This window comes from Heloderma suspectum, chromosome 4, assembly GCF_057233095.1.
Source record: "Heloderma suspectum isolate Gila_16-S chromosome 4, 16-S_ref, whole genome shotgun sequence".
In the NCBI taxonomy this organism is placed as follows: Eukaryota; Metazoa; Chordata; class Lepidosauria; order Squamata; family Helodermatidae; genus Heloderma; species Heloderma suspectum.
The window spans coordinates 76539629-76566276 of record NC_139461.1 but is presented as its reverse complement, the minus strand read 5'-3'; the positions used below and the strand labels follow the sequence as shown (position 1 = coordinate 76566276).

Genomic DNA, 26648 nt, shown 5'->3' with positions numbered 1-26648 from the left:
CTAGATTACTATTATGCTTTTGGCATGCCTCACGTTCCCAGCCCGTTCAGTTTAAGAAAACAGGAGGCAGCTGAGCAACCAAGGAGCAAACATGTAGCTTTTAAAAGGACAAAACAATTCCACAAGTAGGGGAAAAAAAACTAAACATTTTGTAACACTAAGGCTTCAACTATGTATGCTTTCTTGGGACTTGCGTTTGAGCAAATGGGCACAGCATCAGGCTGCATGCCAGAAAATATTCTCTAATATGAAGCCATTTACAATGTCCAAACAGAAACTAATGAAGTTCTTGAAGTGCTTTATAAGGTCTTCCTACCCTACTGCAGGGTCAGATACCTCATTGTTAGTCATGGAGAAATTAGCAAATACCCTCCAATGTGAATCCCAGTATTACCCCTGTCTACTATGCTGTTCCCATGCACACGATGCTAATGTACATACTCACATTGGATAAATTCTAGGCACAGATGATTCCCTCTCCTTTCCATATTCATTTCTGCCTTAGTAGGTGGAAGAAAAAGTATTGCCTCCCTGATTTTCATGATGATTGGGGGAGGCAGGTTAGAATAAGCCAGGAACTTCTCCTGTACAAGCTTAATTGGAACAGAACCACAATGAATGTAACAACTGTGTTTACTTCCGTGGGATTGGTGCAAATTCCTGGTGGGACTGTTTTTACTGTATCAGATATTACTGGAGGCACACTTGTTCCTCCAATAGATAAGGTGAAAAGTCAAAAAAGGATTCCGCCATGTTAAATGAGAATCAGGGGGTGAGTTATTCTAACATTAATAAAATTGAAGGAGTTTCACCAATCTCTCTGAAAATTGCATGTGCCAGACAGAAATGTGTATTTTACATAACCTGAAAATTTCAGGAGGATTGGTTAAAGATCGAAGAAGAAAGGGAAGTTAACAGAAAAAAATAAAATACTGTGTGATATTCAGTCACACAGTTGTGGCATTGAAAACATGTGTTGGCAACCATTTGTGTCCATCATTTGCCCAAAAGCTGGAAACTATATATGAAAACCATATATGTTTTCCTATTCCCTTCCTATTGGAGTTGGTGGAATGGGATTTCTTTTTTAAAAAATTCAATTTACTTATTTTTTAAATAATTTGTATTGGTATAACGAATCCCTATAAGATTTCATAAGAGAGCACTCAGAATGTGTGTGTGTGGGCAATAACTGCTGTGTAGAGAAAAAGCAGCAGCAGCAGCAAGTTTCTGGGTCTTCCCTCTCTCTCTCTCTCTGTGTGTGTGTGTGTGTGTGCGTGTGTGTATGTGCAGACAAGCAATCCCCTCAGCATGACCAGACCCTACTGCTTCTGTTTACTGATCTGCACTCCCAGCCATATCCCTTCCTCCTCTTATTTCCCCTTAATCATTTGTGTTACTAAGGTCCCTTTTGGGGCTCAAGTGCTGGGAACAGAGGGCTTAGAAGGTTGAGGTTGGAGCCCTAGTTCTGACCTTGTATCCCAGAAACTGAACTATCTTATGGTCCCCAGATGCTATCTAGGGGACACAGGATTGCACCCTTAGTGGGTCTTCGGAACCCTATCATTAATTCAAACAAGCCAGCTTCATAAACTAAGGGTTGAAGCTTGCTTATTTCCACTAACTGTTATTAAGATTAACCACAGTTTGTCTAGCTTGGGATGACATGGCAAGCTGTGGTTAATCCAAATGCTTCCAAACTTCTCCTCATGGCCTTGCTGGAGGAAGGGGGGGGGATGTGAGCCCAAATCTTGCTGCAGTTTGTTCTCAAAACTCTAAACTATGGTTTAGTGTCCGAACAAGCCTTTTATGGCTATGGCAAACCTAGACAGCATAGTAAGAAGCAGAGACATCACCTTGCCAACAAAGGTCCGTCTAATCAAAGCTATGGTTTTCCCAGTAGTAATGTATGTCTGTGAGAGCTGGACTATAAGGAAGGCTGAGTGCCCAAGAATTGATGCTTTCGAACTGTGGTGCTGGAGAGGACTCTTACGAGTTCCCTGGACTGCAAGGAGGTCAGATCAGTCCATCCTCAAGGAAATCAACCCTGACTGCTCATTGGAAGGACAGATACTGAAGCTGAAGCGCCAATATTTTGGCCACCTAATGCGAAGAGAAAACTCTCTGGAAAAGACCCTGATGCTGGGAAAGACTGAAGGCAAAAGGAGAAGGGGACGGCAGAGGATGAGATGGCTAGATAGCATCACCGATGCAATGAATATGAACTTGAGCACACTCCGGGAGAGAGTGCAGGACAGGAAGGCCTGGCATGCTATGGTTCATGGGGTCACAAAGAGTCGGACACTACTGAACGACTGAACAACAAAAAAAGAACCCCTGTAAAGCCACATGCTGGCTACCATTTACAGATCAATGAAACTTCACTGGGTAGTTTCACTGACCAGTAATGGGAATCCTCCACATCTCTCTGGAGAGGGCTGCGCAATCTCAATCAAGCTTAGGGAATGGTTTCAGCAAACACAACCTTCACCCACTCCTTCCACAAGACACTTCCATGATTTTCTGCAGTGTTTCACTTGTATGGCACTCAAATTCATTACATACTTTATTAAACAAAAGAAGATTTGTGTTATGCAGAATCCAGCTTAATATGACCAGTTATTGTGCTACAGTGACTTATTGAAAGAGGATATTCCTTCACTGGAGTTAAACGGATAATCAATCAGCACAGATTAAATAAGGAATTACAATAAATGTATAATTTGATGAATGACTGGCAGTGGTGACCTCTAAAAATATTTTTAGGCAGTTTAAAATGTGTATGCCGGAAAGAGAGACAGATGATAAATGATTAATGATAAATACTTCATATTTATTTGCCATACATGCAAACCTTACTGAAAGACTTCAGTTTAACGAACTGTTCTTATCAGGAAAATGTTGCTGGTTGAAGATGATTCACTTCTACTACTTAGAAATCCCTGGAACAGGCTTCACTTGAAATAGAATGGAACCAAACGGTTGGCGCTTAACATCAAAAAGGTGGCAGTTTTAAACTGAGCCTGGGGGGACGTTGACAGGAGCTGGGGAGTGTCCAGTTCAGGTTGAATGATCCCCAGAACTGAAGTGCTTTGTTTCAAAGGAGAACAGACATAGCGGGCAAAAGTAAAACCTGGTAGAATGAAGAACCAGTAAGAAAGACTCATGTCAGGATACAATTCTATACTGGGTGTGGAGCCACTCTCTATGCCAAAAATAGAACAGTAAAACAAACTGGAAACCTCAAAAATAGTAGACTTCTCCACAGAACCTCTGTGGGTGACAATAACAGGCCCTCAAATTACTTTAGTAATAGAGACATGCTATTGTCCTCCTGACTAAAATGCTCTGGGTGATCTCAACACGGGGAATGAAATCAGGGAGACATTCAAAGAGAAGATATTGTAGTAACAGTTGTTGTAGTAATAGACTTAGAAGATGTTGTAGTAAGAGACTTCCAATTACCCTCACCAGGGTGGTTAAAATTTGATGATCTTTAAAATTTAATTCAGATTTTTAAAAATTTAAATCAATTTTTTATTTTTTAAAAATCATAAATAAAATACCAATTTCTCTCTAAGCTGAAAAAAAAAAGATAGATACAATTAAATCTCATCATATACATGCTAAACCGATATTTAAAATCTCATAAAAATGAAGTTACCTACCAAACACTGGCATTAATTTCAGTTTTTCATCTCATGAAAATGGCTTTGTCCAGCCTAACAGCTCTTGCTTCTTGGAAGTTCTGAGCTTTCAGTTTCTCTGACTAAAGTCACATGTATAAAGATAGGATTGTTGTCCTGCGCTTATGTGGTGATGGAGTTGGGCCAAGCAAGGCAAAGGAGTTAGTTAAGACAGAAAGACAATATAGCAAGGTGGATAAAAATAGATGCTTCAAATAAATCCAAACCCCAGATTTTTTTTAAAATGGATATTTTCAGCCCACTAACTATCAAACTTTGCTTTGACCTATCAGTCACAGGCATTTCATTCTTGTTTGCTATTTTGTTCTGTGAAGGCAAAGCTGGGCTGAGACACAGTGAAGCAGAAAGGAGCAGCACTGGAAAGAGAGAAGACAAAATTGTCCAGTGCGCATCTTCCTGATTTCCTCCTACTAAGGCTGTAATCCTATAGCCACTATCCTGGGAATAAGCCCTATTGCGCTCAGTGAAACTATTTCTGACAAGACATGTATAAGATTGTGCTGTTAATCTCAAACTGTCATGAGTGGTGTTCATATGAACAATCCTGTGTGGGAATATTTTAAAGAAATTCCCTTTATCAGTAAAAAGGAAAGCATGACAAATATATATATATATATACACACACACACACACACACACACACACACTAAAACAAAAAGCTGCAAAGCCTACTTGTAAGGATGAAATAGTGCAAATAATATTCTATTTAGTTGTAAATTAACATGGTTCAGTAGTCAGATTTGCACCATTATTCAGGAAATATAAGAAAATGTTTCAGTGGGAAACCTGATTTAAATTTTCCCCTTTTTCTTACTGATTTAAATCAATATACCCTGAACTTCACACAGACTGGATAAATGCATGTTCTGGTCACAATAAAGAGGTAAGAACATAGAAAGAGCCATGCTGGATCAGATCAAAGGCCTATCTAGTCCAGCATTCTGTTCACACAGTGGCCAAGCAGATGCTCGTGGGAAGTTCACAAGCAGGACATGAGCTCAATAGCACCCTCTGACTCATATTCCCCAGAAACTTATATTCAGAGGCCTACTGCCTCTAATACCAGAGATAATAATAAAGTGGTTGTGACCAGAAGCCATTAATAGCCTTATCCTCCATGAATTACCTAATCCTCACCCAAGCTGGTGGCTATGATTTAGATAATAAAGCTTCCAATAATATCAAGCCCTTACACAAATCTATGGTGTGACAACACTTGGAATAGTGTAGATAGTTCTAGTCTCTGCACCTCAAAAAGGATATTGTTAGCGCTGGAGAAGATGCAGAAAAGAGCAAACAAAATGATCAAGGGGCTGAAGCAACTTTCCTATTTGTAAGGTTACAATGTTTGGGGCTTTTTGTCTTAGAAAAAAGGTGACCGGGGATGTTGGGGCATGATACAGGAGTATATAAAATTGTGCATGATGTGGAGAAAGTGGATAGGGAGATGTTTTTATCCCTCTCATATAATGCTAGGACCTGCGGTCATCTAATGAAGCTGAATGGCAGGAGATTAGGTCAGATAAAAGTATGTCCTCACACAGCACATAATCAGAGTATGGAATTTGCTACCACAGGATGCAATTATGGCCACCGGTGTGGACAGCGTTAATAGACTAGACGAATTCATGTAGGACAGGGCTATCAATGACCGCTGGCCAGGTATTGTATTGTATTGTATTGTATTGTATTGTATCGTAATACAATATATTGTACTGGAAGCCCTACACTCTCTGAACACCAGCTCTTGGGAGGCTGCTATTATGCTCATTTCCTGCTTATAGGCTTCCTATAGGCATCTGGTTGGCCACTAAAATGGGAAGTATCTTGCACTCATGGGCATTGTGAGTAAACATAGAGCACCCTGCAAAGCTATAGAGCTCTTAAATTAACATATTGTTGTTGTTGTTGTTCAGTCGTGTCCGACTCTTCGTGACCCCATGGACCATAGCACGCCAGGCCTTCCTGTCCTGCGCTCTCTTCCGGAGTGTGCTCAAGTTCATATTCATTGCATTGGTGATACTATCTAGCCATCTCATCCTCTGCCGTCCCCTTCTCCTTTTGCCTTCAGTCTTTCCCAGCATCAGGGTCTTTTCCAGTGAGTTTTCTCTTCGCATTAGGTGGTCAAAATATTTGAGCTTCAGCTTCAGTATCTGTCCTTCCAATGAGCACTCAGGGTTGATTTCCTTGAGGATGGACTGATTTGACCTCCTTGCAGTCCAGGGAACTCGTAAGAGTCTTCTCCAGCACCACAGTTCGAAAGCATCAATTCTTCAGCGCTCAGCCTTCCTTATAGTCCAGCTCTCACAGCCATACATTACTACTGGGAAAACCATAGCTTTGATTAGACGGACCTTTGTCGACAAGGTGATGTCTCTGCTTCTTACTATGCTGTCTAGGTTTGCCATAGCTTTCCTCCCAAGGAGCAAGCATCTTTTAATAGATTTCTTTTGTTGTGGAGACATTTTAAGTTTCAATCATTACACCATGATGCACAGAATGGCATTCTAGACTACCCGATCTAACAAAGCCTTGAGATCTGGCATGTGTGATGCGTTAGACTTAACATCACCTTAAACTGGGTAATGAAGTTCTGATCTCTTTTACTAATACACTGCAATCTGTAAGTACAAGTGCAAGAAAATGTTTTGAATCTAAATGTGATGCTAGAGGGAAAAAGGTTTAAACTGAAAGTATTTCGAGACATCTCAGAGGTAGCTGTCCTGTAACAGAAGCCCTCTAGAGCACTTTACGAGAGTGATGAGTTGACAAGTCTTTCTCTTTTTAAAAAATAACTGAGTGACAACAGCTGTTTAACATTTTGCTGAGCATGTATGCCCTTTGAGAGGACTAATTTGAAGTTATGTCATTCCCAGCAAGAGTTCATCCTCTTAGCATTGCACATGTCATTTTAATCAGCAATAAAATGTAACTTATAGCAGGCACAAAAAGGCTGAATAAGTTGCTGGGGAAAATCCACTCAACACAGAACACACTGCTACTGATCTACACATTCTCCATGATATCCAACTGGCTACATTTTATGCACAGAACCCAGAGAACTTCTGTTACTCTAAATAAATATGTTCTATCAGAAACTCCAGAATTGAAAGACTAGCAAACTACCAAAAGCCTATCCCAGATAAGCTTCTCTTTATCATGGAAACACAATGGACCTTACAGGTAAGGGCTACTCGGAGGCTTGAGCCTTTATACTGGTCCAACAGATCTTCACATAGCAAAGAATAATTACTATTAAAGTGGAAAGGTAACTACAGTATTTTGGCTAGTTAAGAAAAAGAGCCTGTGATACTCAAGAGTCTTTTCTGTACTCTGTTCACAGCAATGGGCTTTGCACAGGCACATTTATTGGTCAGTGCCCTCCTAATCAAAGGATTGTTCCCTTAACAGTCTCTATATAGCAAAAGTTACTTCTTGGATTCAATACAACTACCTCAACCTAATAGATTAAACCTAGTTATCTACTGGATGGAAATGTTAACTGGTTGTTAATTGTGAGAGCTGATATTGGTACAGATGTATAAAGAAGATGGAAAGGTATGGAAACACATTTGTGTCATAAGCACAGTCACTTCATGTGGTATTAGTCTACTGCACAGTAAACAGTAGCTTGATCATTTCATAGCTTTCTCTAGAAGCTTTGCACTTCAAATATTACCTTATTATTCCGATAATGGAAATAGCAGTGCTTCCACCACTGAGATGGAAATCTGCCCTGCAGCTTCCACATCTAGAACAGCTTTCTGGATCAAGGCAGTATTTAACTGGGCACATAAAAATTTTCTGATCTGAGTGTGCCAAGAAATTTAGTGTGTGAAATAATTGCCATTAATGTGTTTGTAGATGGTCTTCCTTGTTTTATCAAGGAAGTTGAATGCATAGAAATGGACATGCTATAATATCCTTAGATCTTAAAAACTAGTATACCACTAAATGAGGTCCATCTGGAGATTTGGGGTGAGGTATCATCAAATAGGCAGATGACATTCAACTTTATTTCAGCTTTTGGTCCTCAGAATGAGGACCAAAACAGACATTACTTTGAAGACATGGCTAGGATATGGATCACTATTTTGCAACAGAAATGATTCAGATCAGAACACTGGTAATTACCAAGAAGGTTCCTTCTGGGGTGGTGTGGGGAAGGCATCCAAGAATGGGTTAGCTCCCCCTATCACCCAGGAAAAGCAAGGACACACGTGACCAGTTCCGACCATGGCTAAAGCTCAGAAATTGAGGAAGAAAACATCATTTTGTATCATAGGTAAGGAAAAACCACAGAGGAACAGATAGTTTATCAGTAAATACATAGAAATAAATCTGAGAAAACAAACTTTGAGGATCCTTAGGAGAAGAACTCACCAGCGAAGTGCAGAGACAAGTGGCCTGATTACCTATGCAAATAGACTTGGTGATGTTGCAGGGTGCGGTTGGGATGCCTTCTACACACCAACCCAGAAGGAACCTTCTTGATAAGTACCAATGTTCCGTTCTCCAGGCTGGTGTGAGGAAGGCATCCCACAATGGGACATGCTAAAGCTAAAACCCTTATTTGGGCGGGAAAAATATACGTCCGAGTCTATTGTACTGCTACTATCTGCTGGAGGACTCTCCTGCCAAAGGAGGTGTCCGCTGAGGCGTATGTGTCTATTTTGCTGTACCTTATAAAGGAATTAGGATTTGTCTAGGAGGCCACCTTGCAGATTTCTGCCAGGGGAGCATTAATACTTAAGGCAGCTGCTGCTCCAGCGGAGTGAGCTGTGACTCCTAATGGCTTGGGGAGGCGTGAAGCCTCATAGGCCAAAACAATGCATGCTGGTAACTTTCTTGCCCGTGGCAATAGGGTGAAAAGAAACAAACAGTGAGTCAGATTTTCAAAAGGACTCTGTCCTTCTTAGGTACACTTTAATAGCTCTGCAGACATCCAGCTTGTGCCAGGCTTGTGCCATTCTCCTGTGGATGACAAGGGTTAGGGCAGAAAGAGGGCAGAGTAAGCTCCTGTGACCTATGGAACAGCATGTTGACCTTAAGGATAAAGGTTAGGTCTGTTCAAAGGACAAAGGAACCCCTATGGAAGGCGATGAGGCCTTTTCTGATTGAGATGGTGGATTACTCTGAGATTCTGTGAGCAGATGTGATGGCAAGCAGGAAAAGAACTTTTTGTGACAGAATTCATAACACGATAGATCTAACTGGCTCAAATGGAGGTTTAGTCAATGCAGAAAGTACAACTTGTAGGCTCCAGGAAGGAAACCTAAGGACTGTGGGAGGACTCTTGAATGCTGCTCCACAGAGGAATCTTTTGATATGAGGGTGTGAGATAAGTGGCTGCTTACCCAGCCTGGAAAGGACCGATGACAGGCCTATTGTTTGTCTGCTCAGGGTGCCCGGTTTCAAACCCATCCAGAGGCCTTTCTGGAGAAAGGCTAGGAGCTCCTTGATGCCTACCACCCATGGATTAAGTTTCTCCCTTTCACTCCATCTGCAGAAGGCCTTCCAGGTTGTTTCATAGATTCTGGTGGTGGAGTCCTTGTGGGATGCCATCAGGGTGTCATTATATCACCAGAATAGCCCAGGGTTCAGTAAATTGACTTTTTAGAAGCCAGGCGGCTAGCCAATTTGGGTCTGGGTGGAGTATTGGACCCTGAGACAAGAGGTCTGACTTCTGGGGAAGAAACCATGGACCCTGCACTGCTAGGTTTAGGATCTTGGAGAACCAGGGTCATCATGGCCAGAAGGGGGCTACTAGGATTACAGTTGCTTGTTCTTTTCTGATTTTCTGAGAACTCTGTCTACCAGAGGAATTGAATGTGTACAGCCTTTCTTTTGGCCAGTTAATGTACAGTGCATCTATTCCTTCAGCTCCATAAGACTGGAATCTGATGAGAAACCTTGGTAGCTTGTGGTTCTGTCTGGATGCAAACATGTCCAATGTGAGTGGGCTGAAGTGGTGTATGATTTCCTGGGAGACTGCTGGATGTAGGCTCTATTCCACTGGTTCTATTTGTTAGATAGTCCGCTGTATGGTTCAGAGATAGTCTGCTGTATGGTTCAGAGTCCCTTTGATGTATGGGGCTGATATGGAGGCCAAGTTCATCTTGGCCCATAATAGGATGTGCTGGGCCTCCAGGTGGAGGTAGCAGGATTTGGTACTTCCTTGACACATTATATGGGCTCGTGCCATTGTGTTGTCTGTTCTGACTAGGACATGAGAACGTAGCAGCTGGCATGAGAAGGATTTCAGACCCGGGTGGTTTGCCCTGAGCTCCAGCCAGTTGATGCTGTGGTGTTTTTCCTCTGTGTTCCATTTCCCTTGGGCCAGGAGGGAGTTGCAGTGGGCACCCCATGCTCTGAGGTTGGCATCTGTTGTCAATGTGATTTTGTCTGGCCCCTGGAAGAGGCTGCCCATCTGTAGATTTTGGAGATGTTGCCACCATCTGAGGGGGTCTCCGACGTGCTGAGGCAGATGTTCAGGGAGGTGATCCCTCTTTGCTATTTGAGCATGGAAGGGCAGTAGGAACCATTGAAGGGGGTGGAAGTGCAGTCTGGCCCATGGGAGATCATCAAACCCAGAAGATATGTTGCATCCATTAAGTTGGTTATTCTTTGATGAAGAATTGCCCTTGTCCTGAAGCTTGGCTATCCTTTCTGGGGAGAGGAAAATGAATCCCTTGGTGGTGTTGATGAGTGCTCCTAGATGGGGGAGGGCCTGGGTGGTGTTAGGTGGCTCTTCTTTCTGTTTATGACAAAGCCATGTCATTCTAGGCATTCAACAGTTGTCTGCAGGTCTTGTGAGGCTTTGAAACTGGAAACGGACCAGATAAGAAGGTTGTCCAAATATGGGTAAATATGCAAGACTTTTGGCCAGCGGTGAGCTATGAGCAACACCATGATCTTGGTGAAGATGGAGGGTGCAGAGGATAGGCCAAATGGCATATTGCTTTGTACTGGTAATTACAATTCTGGTAGGTGAAGTGTAGGAATTCTCTGTGAAGCAGCGAGATGGGAACATGCAGATATGCTTCTGTGAGGTCTACTGATGTCAAATATTCAGTTTTGCAAAGGGCTTCCTTGATGGTCTGGAGTGTCTCCACATGGAATTGCCAGTATCTGACAAACTTGTTCAGGTGTTCAAGGTCCAGCATAGGTCTCCAGCCTTTGCCCTTTTTGGCAACCAGAAAGAAAATGGAATAAATACCTTTGTATTTTTCATGACGCAGTTCTGGTTCTATCACTCCAATTGGAAGTAGATGCTGTATTGTGGTAGATAGGATGTGGTTCTTAGCAGTGGATTGTGATGTGGGGGATGGGATGAACCAAGGAGGGGGCTGTTTCCAAAACTCTATGAGATAACCTCAGGAGATGGCATCCAGGACCCAGCGATCCTCTGTGGATTGTTCCCATGCTTGGAGGAAATGCTGGAGTCTCCCTCCTACTGTGGGTTACCTGGTGTCAGAGCTGTTGTCCGGACTTGGACATCTGGAAAGTAGAAGAGGGTTTGGCAGAGGAGTTATAGGAGTTGGTGCTTCTGGACTGGAAGTGGGATATGGACCATGCTGGTTTCAGGAACCTGTAGCTTTTGGATCGAAAGAAATTCTGGTTAGTGCTCTGGAATGAGCACAGGAACGTAAAATACAATGCAAGGGTTGTTTTTTTTTTAAATCTTCTTGCAGAGATGAGGAAGGCATAACTTTTTTCTTATCCTTAGCTTCTATGAGCACATCTTTTAAAGCCTTTTCCCCCAAAGGTGTGCCCTCATGAAGGGTACAGTGGCAAGATTTCCCAGTGAGGGAACATTCCAGTGCTTGAGCCAAATGGAACGTCTGGCTACATTAGTAGTTGCCATGGAGCAGGCTGAAAACTGGAGCACATCTTGTGTGGCATCAGCCAGGAAGGCAAAAGATTTAGAGTTTGATCAGCCTTCTGTATAGTGGTCTGATCTAATTCCTTACTGTTTATAATTCCACCCATAAGAGAGAAGCTCTTGCAAAATATGATGATACTGCTGAGGCCCTTAAGGAGAGTGCTGCAGCTTCATCTGCCTTTTTCAAAGCTGTATCAGATCCCCTTTCCCCATTGTCTTTTAGGGGAATGGCACCATCTTTTGGCATTACAGTGCCTGACAGCAGGGCCACCACAGGGGTGTCTACTAAGGGGACTTTTAGTTCTTCCATCCCATTAATGGGGAGGAGTGTAAAAGCTCTGTGCTATATTGACTCTCTTTTTTCCCTGGAGGGGAGATTTCCACTCCTCCTTCATTAGTTTAGTAAAGGAATTAGGAAAAGGTACCTCTCTGGTGGTCAGCTTGGGTTCTGGAAACATTGCTGCCCCTCTAGATAATGATTGCTGTTTCTCAGGTTGTGCTGGGTCGCTAGCTAGGGAGGCAATTGCTTTGGACAATAAAGGTAAAAAGTCCTCTTTGTTAAGGAATCAATTGGATGAGGAACGCTCTGCAACCTCTATGTCTGACCACCCATCCTCATCCCCTTCTGAAACGGACTCCAGAAGCGAAACTATGGAATCACTATCAGGGTTAGGTTCAGCCAAGGTTGTCTTGGGTCTGTTAGTGAGACCTGTGGCTGTGGATCATGGGTCTGCAGAGTCATCCTCAGAGCCCACTGATGAGTACAGACTATGGGTAGGACTAGGCCATTTTGATATGTTATTTTTGTTTTTATTTTTGCTTTTCTTTCCCAGGTGCGGAGGAGAGGAGGAAGACTCAGAAGCATGCAAGCTTCTGGTGTGTTTTGCAGAACGGCTTGATCTCAAAGTCTATTTACCTAGTAAATGGTCAGTCCGATTGTACAGTACTGTCTCAGTGATCTGGGATAAGACTAATTTATCTAATTGAGCCATGTAATAGGTTGGGGGGCTATTTCATTTTCCCTGTCTGACCAATGGAGGAGGTGAAGGGTGGAGGGGCTTCCCTTTGTAAGTTGGAATCAAAACTGCAACTTAAAATGGCTGCCTGCTTTGTTTGGTGGGAATCCTCCGGATTTGATCTCATCCTTGATGTTGTTGGAGCATCTAGCCTTCGCTGCTCCATTGCTTCTTCCTCCTGTTCTGAGTGGAGAGGGTGGCATGCAGGGGCCCGACTCTCTCAGCCTCAGCTACTTCTTTTGAGGCCAGGATCACACCCTTCCTGGTGTCTAAAAGACTCAGCGAGTGGCCATAGTCTCCAGGCTGGTGATCTCTTATTTGATCCTCTGCAGCTGGAAGACTCAGTAGGCAGCCAGAGCTGGCAAACTGGTGATCTCCCTGAAGGTCCTAGCCAATCGTCCTTTTGTCTGCCAATGGTTTCTTAACAACTCCCACATGAGTCATAGAATCATAGAATCATAGAATAGTAGGGTTGGAAGGGGCCTATTAAATTCACTCTCCTGCTCAATGCAGGACTCCAAGTCACAGCATCCCTGACAGATGGCTGTCCAGCCTCATCTTGAATGCCTCCAGTGTGGGAGAGCCCACCACCTCCCTACGTAATGGGTTCCATTGTCATATTGCTCTAACAGTCAGGAAGTTTTTCCTGATGTTCATCTGGAACCTGGCTTCCTGTAACTTGAGCCCATTATTCCATGTCCTGAACTCTGGGATGATCGAGAAGAGATCCTGGCCTTCCTCACTGTGATAGTCTTTCAAGTACTTCAACAGCACTATCATATCTCCCCTCAGTCTTCTCTTCTCAAGGCTAAACATGCCCAGTTCTTTCAGTCTCTCCTCATAGGGCTTTATTTCCACTCCCCTGATCATCTTTGTTGCCCGCTGAACCTTTTCCAGTTTGTCTGCATCCCTCTTAAAGTGTGGTACCCAGAACTGGACACAGTACTCAAGATGAGGCCCAAGCAGTGCTGAGTAGAGGGGAACTAGTACTTCATGTGATTTGGAAGCTATACTTCTATTAATGCAGCCCAAAATAGCATTGGCCTTTTTTTGCAGCCACATCACATTGCTGGCTCATATTCAGCTTGTGACCTACAACAATTCCAAGATTCTTCTCGCTTGCAGTGTTGTTGAGCCAAGTAACTGTGCATTTGGTTTCTTTTTCCTAGGTGCAGAACTTGGCATTTATCCCTATTAAATGTCATTCTGTTGTTTTCTGCCCAATGTTCCAGCCTATCAAGATCACTTTGAATTTTGTTTCTGTCTTTCAGGGTATTAGCTATCCCACCCAATTTTGTGTCATCTGCAAATATGATCAGCATTCCCTGCACCTCCTCATCCAAGTCATTAATAAAAATGTTGAAGAGCACTGGGCCCAGGACTGAGCCCTGCAGTACCCTGCTCATTACCTCTCCCCTGTTGGAGAAGATCTCATTGGTAAGCACTCTTTGAGTCCAATTCATTGTTTTCTTTTTCTTGTTAGGCTTTGCAATGGTTTTCTTTGCTAGAGGGGTCATGCAGAACAATATGCAAGCATGTGGCAGAGAGAAAGAAGCAAAGGAGAAACTTTTTTTTTTTTTGGTAAGGAAGATTGAAAGAATAAAACCTGGTTGTGAGGAAAAATGTCAAAGAGGTAAGGAGTTTAAGGAATTTTAGAAATAGAGATAAGTATAGGCTTGAGATAGGAGATGAGAATTAGCTCTGCCCTGGGCTAAAAGCAGGGATGAACTGGCTAGGACCAATAGAGTGTTTAAAACTCAGTCACATGGGTGCCTGCTTTTCCTAGGAGATAGGGGCAGCTATCCCATTGTGGGATGCCTTCCTCACACCAACCTGAAGAAAGGGCCCGTAGCGAGGGAGGGAAAAATTAAGCCCCATGCCTCCATGCTAAAGTCCTAATCTGGATCAGGCCCCCTGTGCCTACTTTAGAGTAAAAATGAAAGCAAAGATGTAAGTGCTTGCTATGTCTTTAAAGTAATGTCTGTTTTGGCCCTGAGGAGAGGCTGTGGAGATGCCAAGTCAGTGTTGGGAGTTTGTACAAGATTGGATGAGGGGCAATAAACTGAAACTCAGTTCAAACAACACAATAGCACTCTGGAGGGTGTTTCATCTGATAAAATGGTATAAAAGCTTTTCTGGACAGGGCTGCGCTCCCTCTAAAGGAACAGGTTTAGGAACATACAGCAGTTATATTATTAACTGACTGGTCAAACGGAACATGCCACCAATCTTGAAACAACTACACTGGTCATCCGTCCATTTCCAGGCACAATTCAAGGTGCTGGTTTTTACATCTTACTCCAGGGGTGGGGAAGCTTTTTTTCTCCCAAGGGCTGCATTCCCTCAGGGATAATGTCAGGGGCCTCATGCTAATGGAGGAGACACCTCCTCACTCCCTCTGTTTGGCACACCCTTCTCCCTGCCTATGCCAGCTCACGTGGATCTTTCTGCCACTCCTTCTCTCTCTCTCTCTCTCTCTCTCTCACTTGCTGTTTACACTTGCTACAGATGCTCACATCCTCATCTATAGTTCAGGAAGGGCTTAACCTCTCAACAAGGGAATCAAAGATACCATGGGCTGGATCTGGCCCAGAGATCAGAGGCTTCCCATCCTTGTCTTAAATGGCTTGGGACCTGGGTAACTGTAGGAACACCTTCTCCCACATGAACTTGCCCAAGTTTTAAGATCTTACTTGGAGATCTTTCTTCAAGTCCCCCACCTTCAGAGATTAGGTGGGTGGGGATTGAGAAAAGGCCTTCCCTGTTGTGGAATGATCTTCCTAGGGAGCCTTGCCCGGAACCAATTCTAATATTTTTTCTGTGCCAGGTGAAGACCTTTTATTTGCCAAGACCTTTTAATGTAGACTTCTAGATCTTTTTTTAATGATAGCATTTTATTTGTTTTAACTCCGATTGTGCAGCTGCTGCCATTTTAAAATAATTAATGTTATTTATGCTCTCAAATTCTAATCCAGTCTCTGGCTAGTAAATATTTTTAAGGAGGAAATACACCAGTTTTTATATCTCCCAATAATTTGCAATATTGAGAGACTTCCAGCCTCTGCACATGCAGTTTTTTTTGGCTATCTAGGAAATGATCAAGTAGTGGTCTAAACTTTCCTAAACACAGGGTACCTGAAAGAGCAAAAGCAATTTATTCAATTAAGTCACACTTTTGCTGGGATTCTCCCACCCTTACCCCACCACCCGCAATACTCTCTATGGCCTCCCACCCAGCTGCATTCTCCAATTCCCTCTCTAAATACTCTCCCTTTCTATTTCAAACCAATTATGGAGTTTATAAACATTATGCATACTGGGTGGTCTATTCTGACCACAAGGTTAAATAAATTGTAACCCTATAAATTCTACTTAATCAGGACACATACATTTCAGATAAGTAACTAAGGATAGTTGCCTTGGAATTCTTTAGTGCAGCCTTCCCCAACCAGATGTTGTGGACTTCAACTTCCATTACTCTCAGCCAGCATGGCCAATAGTCAGGAATAATTGGAGTTGTAGTCCAAAACATCTGAAGGGCACTAGGTTGGGGAAGGCTTTTGTGCAGCCACATTATCTTTAGGTGTCTCCTATTTCTTGCTCATTGGAATTGTTGGTGATTGCACCTTTATTTATTTATTAACTTTTATATACCGCCTTGTCTGCTAACAAGCCATGAAGGTGGTATACAACAATTTAAAACAATAAAACTGTAGAATAATAATAATGCCTTAAAAATCTTCAATTCATTTCCCCATTAGTTTATCTAGCCAAGAAATCTTACCTAGCATTTCTCTATTAAAATCAGCTTTCCTGAAATACAAGGCACATAAAAAACCAAGCATGCACTCCTGCACTATTTGTTTTAATCCAGCCTTCCTCACTCAGGAAGCCTTTCTTCAGCAGCAAGATCAGCCCCATCCCTTTCTAATACATTGGGATAATGCAGTATCACAAGGGTAGTAGAGGAATGAAGTCTCCAGATGCTTGCTGTTTAGGAATTTTCCTTCTGGAGAGAGAGCAAACTGTGCTTTTGTCAATAAAGGTCAATTCTATTAACTCCAATAAAGGTACCATGTGTGTTGATGGTACTAAAACAATACTAAGAGAACTCCAGCATCAACATAGTTCATTAGTTATTTTACCTGTATGTTGCTCTTCAATCCAGGCTTGCAGGTACATGAAAAGGAGCAGACCTGCTACTCCAAACATCAATACAGATACATAGACTACTTTTAGGTTCATGGCCCTACTAGGGGGCTACATTTCAACCCACATCAGAGGAGTGCATGGTTCACTTCTCAGAGGTTTTCATTTTGGTTTGTATTTTTTTCTTCTCTTGTTTTTTCTGAAAAAGCCAATCTGAAAAGACATAACAAAAAAACAAACACATTTTTCTAGTGTGCTATATATGAATATTATGCAGTGGTAGCTGTAATTTACAGCTTTTTGCTGTTTTTATTCCAAGTGAGGTACACAGAAAGACTTTGTGTTTACCTGTTTGTCTTCCCTCACCCCAATACCCCATTTAGATATTTCATTAATAGTTGTGAAGTTTCAGAAGGTTCAACTTTGGATTTAAATTGGTGGTTTTGAAGGGCTTTAAATATTTGACACACACCTGTTCCAAGACTTGCCTCAGGATTTGAGAAAAAGTAAGCTACTGTTCTCATACTCTAAGCAGTGACAGAAAGTTTGAGATTAGTGCATATAAGATTATGAGAAACTGAATAAAACCAAAAGCCTGTTCAGACCAATTTATAATTGTTCAGCCTTACAGTCCACACAACTATACTCACTGATGCTTCACCAGTTCCTTAACAGAACACCTCTCTTACTTGTGTGAAATTCAAAACAAAACACCTCTGACTGTTGAGGCCAGATTTCATCAACCCAAGAGCTGTTTATCATAATTCTTCATGTAGCAGACAACAGCTTTTTAAACTGCATACTATTTTGTAGAAAGACATGTTGAAGAAGGAGGATTTGTTCCAATTCAGTCAAGTTTAATTTACAACACTATAACAGCTGTGCCTACTATAATTCCCATATATTACCAACTGAGATGATATAAACATAGACCATGCTGGTAAGATGCAGTTTACACTAACTTTACATATCCCTAGTTCAGTGATTTAAGATGAAGGAATAGGGGCGATCCTTATCAAATTTAAAGATGCCACAGACGTGGGAGGGATAGCTAACACATCAAAAGACAGGAATAAAACTAAAAATAGTCATGATAGAAAACTGGGACAAAACCAAATGATCTTGACAGAACAGAAAACTGGGAAAACAAAATGAAATTCAACAAAGAACTCAAAAGTTTTGCACTGGGGACATGGAATCAAGGTCAGTATCCAGCTCTGCTGCTCCATTTTTGCTACTGACATACTGCTAGTGCCAGTGACCACTGGCAGTACGCCAATAGCGTAGGCTGCTGTAAAAGGTATTCCTGGAAAACCCATCATGCTAGCTTATGCTATTGGTGTCCAATAAGCACAGATAGGGTTTAACTGGCCAGGCAGTAGTACATACCAAAAGAATCTCAGGACTGCAGTCAATCACAAGCGGAATATGAGTCAGCAGTGTGATATTGCTGCAACCCCCCCCACCCCCCCCACTAATGTAATTTTATACTGCTTAGAGATGTAAAATTTCCATAAACTTTAAAGCCATGGAAAAAACTGAGGTGTTTTTTTTTCCTGGTGCTTTCAGAAAAAATGAAATTTTGGGAAAAAATGAAAAATATGCAATACTTATTGTAAATACTTTTTACAGCTCTAAAGTCACATTGTTACTTTTGGAACAGAAAATGTATTATGTATAACTTGGTATGCTCATAAAATAATTAAAATTATATCATTTAAAAGTAAACTCAGTAAATTTTAAGTATTGTCTGAATAAATGATAGTTTTACATTTAATATACCAAACATGATAATTTTATGAGCAAACCAAGTTACACATTTTAGGTTCCTATTTATATCTGACCAGAGAGAACTTCAGTAAGTAGTCCCTGAAACATCTGAACCATCTTAAAAGCCAAAAGAAGCCGAAAGAGCTGGAGGCAAAAGAAAACTGGTATACAGCATCTGTTCCTGTTTGTGAGGAATAATTGGTTGGGGTGGAGTTTAGGGAAATCTGGTCTGAAGGAAAAGCTACTGAGAGTTTATTTAGTTGGGGAAAACTCTGACCTATTCGGAATGGTAACCAAGCATATTTAATGTAAGAGCCTTTAAGCAATCTCAACCTATTATTTAAAGAGTTACATTTTCTTCCTTTCTGTAAATAATTCCCCTTAATAAACATCTTAAATTCTGTTCATTTTGAAAGATTGTCTCTAGTGGTAGTATCAGTCCCATGCCTACATCATAGGAACCAGGCTACTGAGTTTCTTTTAGTTATAGAGGGTTATTTTGGTGACAATGGTTATGGATTTTATAGCTGAGGCAGAATTCCCTAATGGTAAAGTCTAATTGAGAATTTTATTAAAAACTATACGGTGAGTTCTTTTTAAAAAAGCAGCAGGGAGGGATAACCCACACAATATTCCATCACATGTGGTAGTACTAGTGGGATAACCTATTATGTTTCTCTCACATGCGAGTTTTAGAACTATATTCATTGACTGCTACAGAATCTAACCAGAATAAACTCAGAAACACAGAGCTCTATAAAACAAAACCCAAACTGTCAAGAAGACACATTTTCTTCACTTATTATGATATGGTGACTCTAGTCACATGCTGAAAAACTGAACATCACTTGGAGCATCCCCAGACATCTATAAGTAAAAGATACAGTAGATCAACAATTTTAATAAGGAATTAAAATAGAATGTTAGAAATAACTATGTTATTATGTTAACTATGGTATTATGTTAGAAATAACTATGCTGGGTATCTTTCAGAGAAGATTCAAAAATATTTTCCCCCATGTCTTCAAAATTTCCAGAAATTTTACATTTTAGTCTTACATGTCTTCCTGTTATGTGGTAGTAGCTGATTTATTTATTTATTTATTTATTTATTTCATTTCTATACCGCCCAATAGCCGAAGCTGTCTGGGCAGTTCACAAAAATTAAAACCAAACAGCACACAATAAAACAATTTAAAATATATAGAACATTAAAACCACAATATAACAATACAACCACAATAAAACCTAGCAGCAGTGCAGGAGTTTAAAATACAGATTTAAAACAGCAAAGCTAAAAAGTTTAGAAAGCTAAAATGCCTGGGAAAATAAAAAGGTCTTCACCTGGCGCCGAAAGGAATACAATGTAGGCGCCAGGCGAACCTCACTAGGGAGCTCATTCCAGAGCCGGGGTGCCACAGCAGAAAAAGCCCTCCTCCTAGTAGCCACCTGCCTCACTTCCTTTGGCAGGGGCTCACAGAGAAGGGCCTCTGAAGATGATCTTAAGGTCCGGGCAGGCACATATGGGAAGAGGCGTCCTTCAGGTTGTTTAAAAGTTTTTGGGGAGTAAAGTCCGGTAGCAAAATATGAACACTTTGTCTTAAATATTTTATTCATCATTCTTAAAGAAAACATTTCATAATCTAAAATAATTCAATTTGCCAGACACCCCCCCCCCCAGGCAAAAGGTCCTTGAGAAAAAAAACTCTGGACTGTCCTAGACTATTACACAAGTCAATAATAATCATCCAACCCTCATGTTCCCTCTCTCCCATACTCTGAAGCCTCGTGGAAAAGGGAACTGCCTTTTATAACATTTATTCCTCTTCTTTAACTAACCCTGAGAGATGATTGGATAACTATTTCCTATTATAATGCTAGCTGATGCTGAATTACAGCAGGCTTTGCCAATGAGCATTGGTCCCCCCCCCCCCGCAACTATGGCTCCTCCCCCAGGATGCCCCCTCAGCCCTTGGCTGTGCCAGCATACAGATCTACTCAGCCTCTCTCCACCACCCAGTGTGAATCCTGGCTCTCTCTTGCAGCAGCATGAACAAGGGCTGGGCCTCCAGGGCCATCCTTCCACAGCACTGCAGTCGGCTGCACATGCAGACAGAGTGGCTGACAGCAACACTGAGGTCGGAGAGCCTGTGCTGCTGCTGCTGCTGCTGCTAGTGAGCGGGGAGCCCAGTGCTCATGTCACTGGAGCCAGGCAACATGGCGAAATGTGCTGCTAAAAAAAAGCAAAAAACCCTTGACACCTCACGAGTAGGCGAGCAAGCAGCTAGTGCAGCCAGAGGTGTCCTGGCTGGAGCCAAGCCCCATCTGGTTCCAGCCTGGATACAGGTCTGATTGAGACGCCTTCAGTCAATCCGTAGTAGAGCTTTGTGAAGTGTGCAGTCCAGACACAGATTTATCACTTCATGTGACATTTGTGAGAACAAGCCCATAGGCTGTCTCACTGACAGATCTATAAGTGGGGGGGGGGGAGGGGGGAAAGAACCCAACACCATAAAATGCTCCTATCACCCCCTTTTTCAGAACACCTACTTTTCTAGTTCTTGCCCAGCAATGTCTTACATTTCTTATCTTGAAAAAAAAATGGGTCAAGTCATTTATAGAGCATCTATAATAAATGATTACATACTACTTTTCCCACAGCCTGCCCACTTGAAGGACTTCTATGACTACACAAGTATTTGCCAGCTTGGCCTTGGCCTTTGATGTGACTGGAGTGTTTGCATTGGATGAGAGAACCCCACTCAGATCCCCTGCTTGCCTATAAAGCTCTTTGGGTGGCCCTAGGTCCAGTCACTCTCTCTGTCAGCCCAATCCAGGGGTAGGCAACCTACTGCCCTCCAGATGTTTTGGACTACAGGTCCCATAATCCCTGACCATTAGCCAGTCTGGCTAGGGCTTATGGAAGTTGTAGTTCGAAACAACTGGAGGGCACCAGGCTGCCCACTCCTGGCCTAGCCTGTTTCATAGGGTTATTACCAAGATAATATTCTGAACTGGGATTTTTGGAGACAGGGTGATATCTCAATGTAGTAGCATCAGAAGCTAATACGCACCCTACATCTTCAACAATATTCATTTGCACCATAAGTAAACCTAGTGGCAACTCTTATTAAAGGCACAAACCCAGCTTTGCAAAGTACATACATCAAGGATTTATTTTTTATTTGCCAACATCGCAGTCATTGATTTAAACTACACAAGCAACAGCCCTATTAAGAGCCAGATTTTCACCAGTGGCATCAAGTGGAACAGGCTCAAGCCCAAAGCTTTCTAATCTTACTTGCAACATAGAGCCTCAGGAGAAAGAAATCATTAATTTAAATGTCCTTCACCTGCCACTCAAACACAGCAGGGTGTTAAGAGTTGACAAAAATGCAGTACAGAACCTTTTTGTAGAATTCAAGAGAACGTAAAGCTACTTAAATTCCTTTTAAAACCTAGCACATTGTAATTCAGTTGAGTATAGTATAAAGGGAGTATTAAATTGCACACCAAAACTCCCCCAAACATGTACTGACAATTGGTAAGACAGGCCATTGGAAAGCATATTCACTAAGAAAAGTTTCCAGCAAACGAAAACAAAAATAAGTTATAAGGTAAAATAAGACACTTGGGAACAGTCATTTGAAAATACTTGATGTTTTGTTTGCCATTCTGGTGGAGAAATGTCTATTTCTAGACCTAGATATCTGCACAGAAGCAGGCCTATAAACAAGCTCTATCAGACTATCTGTTGAATACCATATGGTTTGCAGACAAACGCAACGGTACAAGAATACCAGATTCTTCATCGTTTTCAGCCTTTGGGATTTTATGAAGCAAAATGTTATCATTTAAAGAATAGCTATCATGGGAGCCATTTTTTTAAAAAAAATCCACCACAAAGCCTGCTAATAAAGTGATTAGGGATTGGTAAAAGTAATATAGAAGTTAAATACTGTATGATCATTAAATGCTGCACAAGGAACGAAACTTACACATCTCAGTATTGGCTGCGTATGTGGTATGCACAACATGCCAAACTGCTGTTTTAAGGAGCAGTACTATGACTTCTAGACAGCGTCTTAGGGTCCATAAGATAGATTGGATTCCCCTATCCAAGGTCGGAGACAGTGCTCTGACCTCAGAGGAGGGAATTGGATCTCCAAGCCCCCTCCCCCTTGCAACTGGCGCAGAAAGAATCTCGACCTTAGAGAAGGGGGAAAGGGGGCATCTTGGTGGGAGGGGAGGAGTCTGGAGAGGCCAGGACATGAGCTATCCTGAGGCCTCTCCAGCCTCCTTCCCTCCTCCTCTGAAACACCCTACCTAGATGGGCAAAAAAGCTCGTCTAGTGAAAATGCAGGGTAGGAGGATGGGGGGGGGCGACAATAGTCTCTACCGCTCCTTCTGCCCTGCATAGGATGACCATAAGCCTGAGTTCAGGGGCTTATGATCATCGAGGACACAGCCCACAGGACCACCCCTCTGTAAATCATCAGTAAAAATTAACAGCATACAACAGGCTTGGACCCTAATAAATTTTTGAAGGCTCTGCAACTCTGGTGCCAGTGGGTTTGCTCCCTGCCATTCCATACAGACCACTATTTCCCAACCTTTGGACCCCATCTCCCATCATCCCCAGCCAGCATGGCCAATGTCAGGTATTATGGGAGTTGTAGTTCAACATCTGGAGACCCAATGTTGGAAAAGGTTGCTACAGACAATGGCCAGCACTGCACTGGTGCCTGTACTATTGACATCATGGAAGAGAGGTAAGTAGTGGAGGAATGGCTGCTAGTTGCTGATTGGACAACAGCTACCTATTTTAAAATTCTGTGCCTTTAAACTGGGAGACTAGAATCAGGATCAAACTACATGTAACACTGTAAAAAGCTTTGTGCTGCACAATATTTTAAAAACTTTAAATAGCAGCTATAGGAGAGGGAAGGGGCATGCAGCAAGGCGAAGGAAGGCATTAAAAAAAAAGAGCTCTTTACACCCATGCCACAGCCATGATGAAACCCCCCTGCTTCCAAAGCTGCCATTTCTGCCAGGAGCGAAGCTGCCGTTGGTCTCAAGCGTGGTTTCCTTTCATTTTGCCTCCTGAAAATGCATGGCTTTCTCATAGAACCTCCTATGCAAGCCAGAGAGCTGTCTCAATTGTGCTGACTAAAGTTCCCTTTTTTCTATAGATTTATGAAGTCTTAGCTCAAAGGTAAACAACATTCCTAGCTGCAGATCAAGTCCCATCTGGTGATGAGTAGTGATAACGTTGGGGTTGAGATTTGTTTTCTTCAGTGGTTAAGGGTGCTATCAGATTCATTTTTAAACAGAAAAAGTCCCACAATTCCCAGCATGCCAGCCAGCTAAAGGATGCTGGGAGTTGTAAGGCTTTTTTCTGTTCTCACATGCATAAGATTGCACCCTTTGATGATTTTTTTTTTTAGGCGAAACACAAACAATAAATTGCCTCCACAACTGAATTAGCATAATATAATTAGCTAAAAGATAACTGCATCGTTACAGGAATACATGAATTCATCTAGGGATTTGTAAAACTAGAGCAGTTGCATTAATAATTGTTGTCCTGCCTGCCCTATGTATTTTTGACAAAAGTCTGTTGTCAGCTGGTTCCACATGTTTCTATCCCTCATTTTGTTATAGTAGTTTGTACATACAATTTTATTCCACCGAGTAATGGCCAGGATCCAAAAGACCTCACAATTAGCTCCATCTGTTCAAGGAGGCTTTGTGCTTTTAAAAAAGCACGTCCTCTGATCTCCTCAGTATCACATGACACACTGCTTTGAAAACTGAGAATACTTTTCAAAGCAGTTTTGATATGGTACGGTGGTCAAGGGAAAATGTAAAACATCCCATTGGCTATGCCCAAAGTCTTGGGCGCATCTAAAGTAGCTATCTAGATCTCAGCCAAAGTTTTATGAGATATTCAGTCCTAAAGCTGTGTAAAGAGTCACAGAGGTAAACTGGCAAATGTGTTCATCATTTTAAATGGGTGTTGCTTCCATGAAATTCATTTAGTCTCCAGGAGATGGTTTGGTGCAAAAGAAAGAAAAAATGGTTCTGAAAAATAGGGTGTTTTAAAAAAATAAAAAATAGGTTACTGAATTAGAATTAGTGACTACGCATATGAAATACATGATTTGTATTATGGTTTGCTGACTTATTTATATGGTTGTTCTTTCACTGCTGCTGAAAAATGTCTTCACTGAAATAGTCTTTACTGACATTTTACTTTTTTATTTCATGTATTTTTTCAGTACCATTGTGAAGCTTTGCCTTATTTTCTTCTCTCGCCCTTTTTTTTTTTTGCTCAGTGCTGCCCCTTTTTTTCTCTTGGCACAAAAAGGTACATACCATGAGAATAAGAGAGCGAGAGAGTACAGACAGAATATTTGTTGACATGGCACAGACAATATTAAAGCAAAATGTGTAAACATTCTGACGAATGTGCCTGTGGAACCTCTCTTGGTGCCCACTAAGGCCCCCTGCCTCTCCTGATTCTTACTTTATTTTTTAAGATACTTTAGAATTTATAAAAATGTATTGGGTGGCTGGCATGCTGCAAAGCACTACTCTCCAGTGCCATTTTTATCTGGGTTCAAAAAAGCCGCTTTGTATTTTGGAGCTCAGACCTCACCTCTGCCTTGCGCTTTGGTTCTTGGGCAAGTTACTTTTCTTTTAGTCTCACCAGTTTGCCTTCTGGGAAGTGAATGTTTTGTGACTGCCCATACCCACCATGGCAACCATTTTGTGCGAGTGCCCACAACACTCTCAACATTCCAAATATGCTCACTGACCCTAAACAGCCTGGGATCCCTGGACTAAAGCAATCCAGATTTCACTAAGTACAGCTGCCATTTAGGAAAAAATATTCCACTTTTGAGGCAATTGTGAGCTTAGCCACAAATTTTACTTTAAGAGTTTTGGCAGCAGCCCGAATTAAAACCTGCAATATTTTAATTTTATTGTGTTTAGGCAAGTTTTAATTATAACACACACACTTCAGGCTTAGACTATTAGCACATTAGATGCAGCTTTACAGCTATTATTCTACCTAAGATTTCAAAAAGTGTCACTCTGATTAATTAGTGCAGTTAACACAATGATTTCTGATCTACATCCTGTGCTCATAAGCTTCATTAAAACCATGACTATGCCACTAAGATAGATTATTGTCTTCTGTGTCAAAGACAGCAGGAGGTAACTTTTCCATTAGAATACTCTAACAATTATCTTAAGATTATGCTATTAGCACCTTGCTAAGGAAAAGTCTCAAGCCTCTCTGTTTAATACAGAAATCCCAAAAGCTCTGCAGTCATCAGTCCTGTCACCTGGGGATCCATCTCATATGACAATCCTGCTTTACCTTAACACAAGAGTTCTGCTGCAGTGAAGCATCTATGTTCCTATGGAGGAGGGATGTGCAAAATGGTGTCTACTCTTTGTCAAATGGTCCCATGCTATGAAACACTGTAGAGGAACACTGACTGGGTTCACACATGACAATCCGCCATGGGCAGCCAGCCACGGTGGGTTGTTGCGCTGTCCGAACCCACTGTGTTTTCCACAGCGTTGCTTAATTTTCGCAAACAAGCCACCCTGAGAACCCATAGCTTGTTGTACAGTTGGTCATACCCATGGTGGGTTGTTATGTCATCCAAACTGGGAAGAGCAATTTTATCGTGGAATTGGCTACAGAGCTGCTTGGTAAAAGCAGCAAAAAACCCTGTGTCACACTTTGTGATCTCACCAGTGCCACCCCCAGCTTCCACTTTGGAAGGACCAACACTCTTTCACCACCTTTAAAAAAAAAAATCCAGTGCTTTGGGAGTATGCAAATGTATCTGTGATATTTTTTATTATTACTTTTTCCCATTCTTTCGCAAGCGGGCAGGCAGACATGCCTGTCTGGCATGTGTAGTCTTGTCTAGTCAATTTCCTTGTATGCTTCAGCTGTCAAAGGGAGGCCCAAGTGGAATAGGCAACATATAAGGAACTTGGCAAGAGGAAACTGACAAGCTAATTTGCACATAGTTGGGAAGGACCAGGGGAGAAATAATAGTAAGAGAAAGGAGGGACAAAGTAGCGCAATGCAGA

The 26648-nt window shown here is 41.9% G+C and overlaps 1 protein-coding gene across 1 annotated transcript in view; it reads right to left on the bottom strand.

Annotated features, from left to right (window-relative positions):
* CHST9 (carbohydrate sulfotransferase 9) overlaps window positions 1-26648 on the bottom strand; it is a 109216-nt gene that overhangs the window by 69043 nt on the left and 13525 nt on the right. The window contains exon 2 of the mRNA XM_084849635.1: window positions 16754-16970. Coding sequence (XP_084705761.1) covers window positions 16754-16853 — 100 coding nt within the window. The 5' untranslated portion in view covers window positions 16854-16970. The remainder of the gene's footprint in view (window positions 1-16753; window positions 16971-26648) is intronic.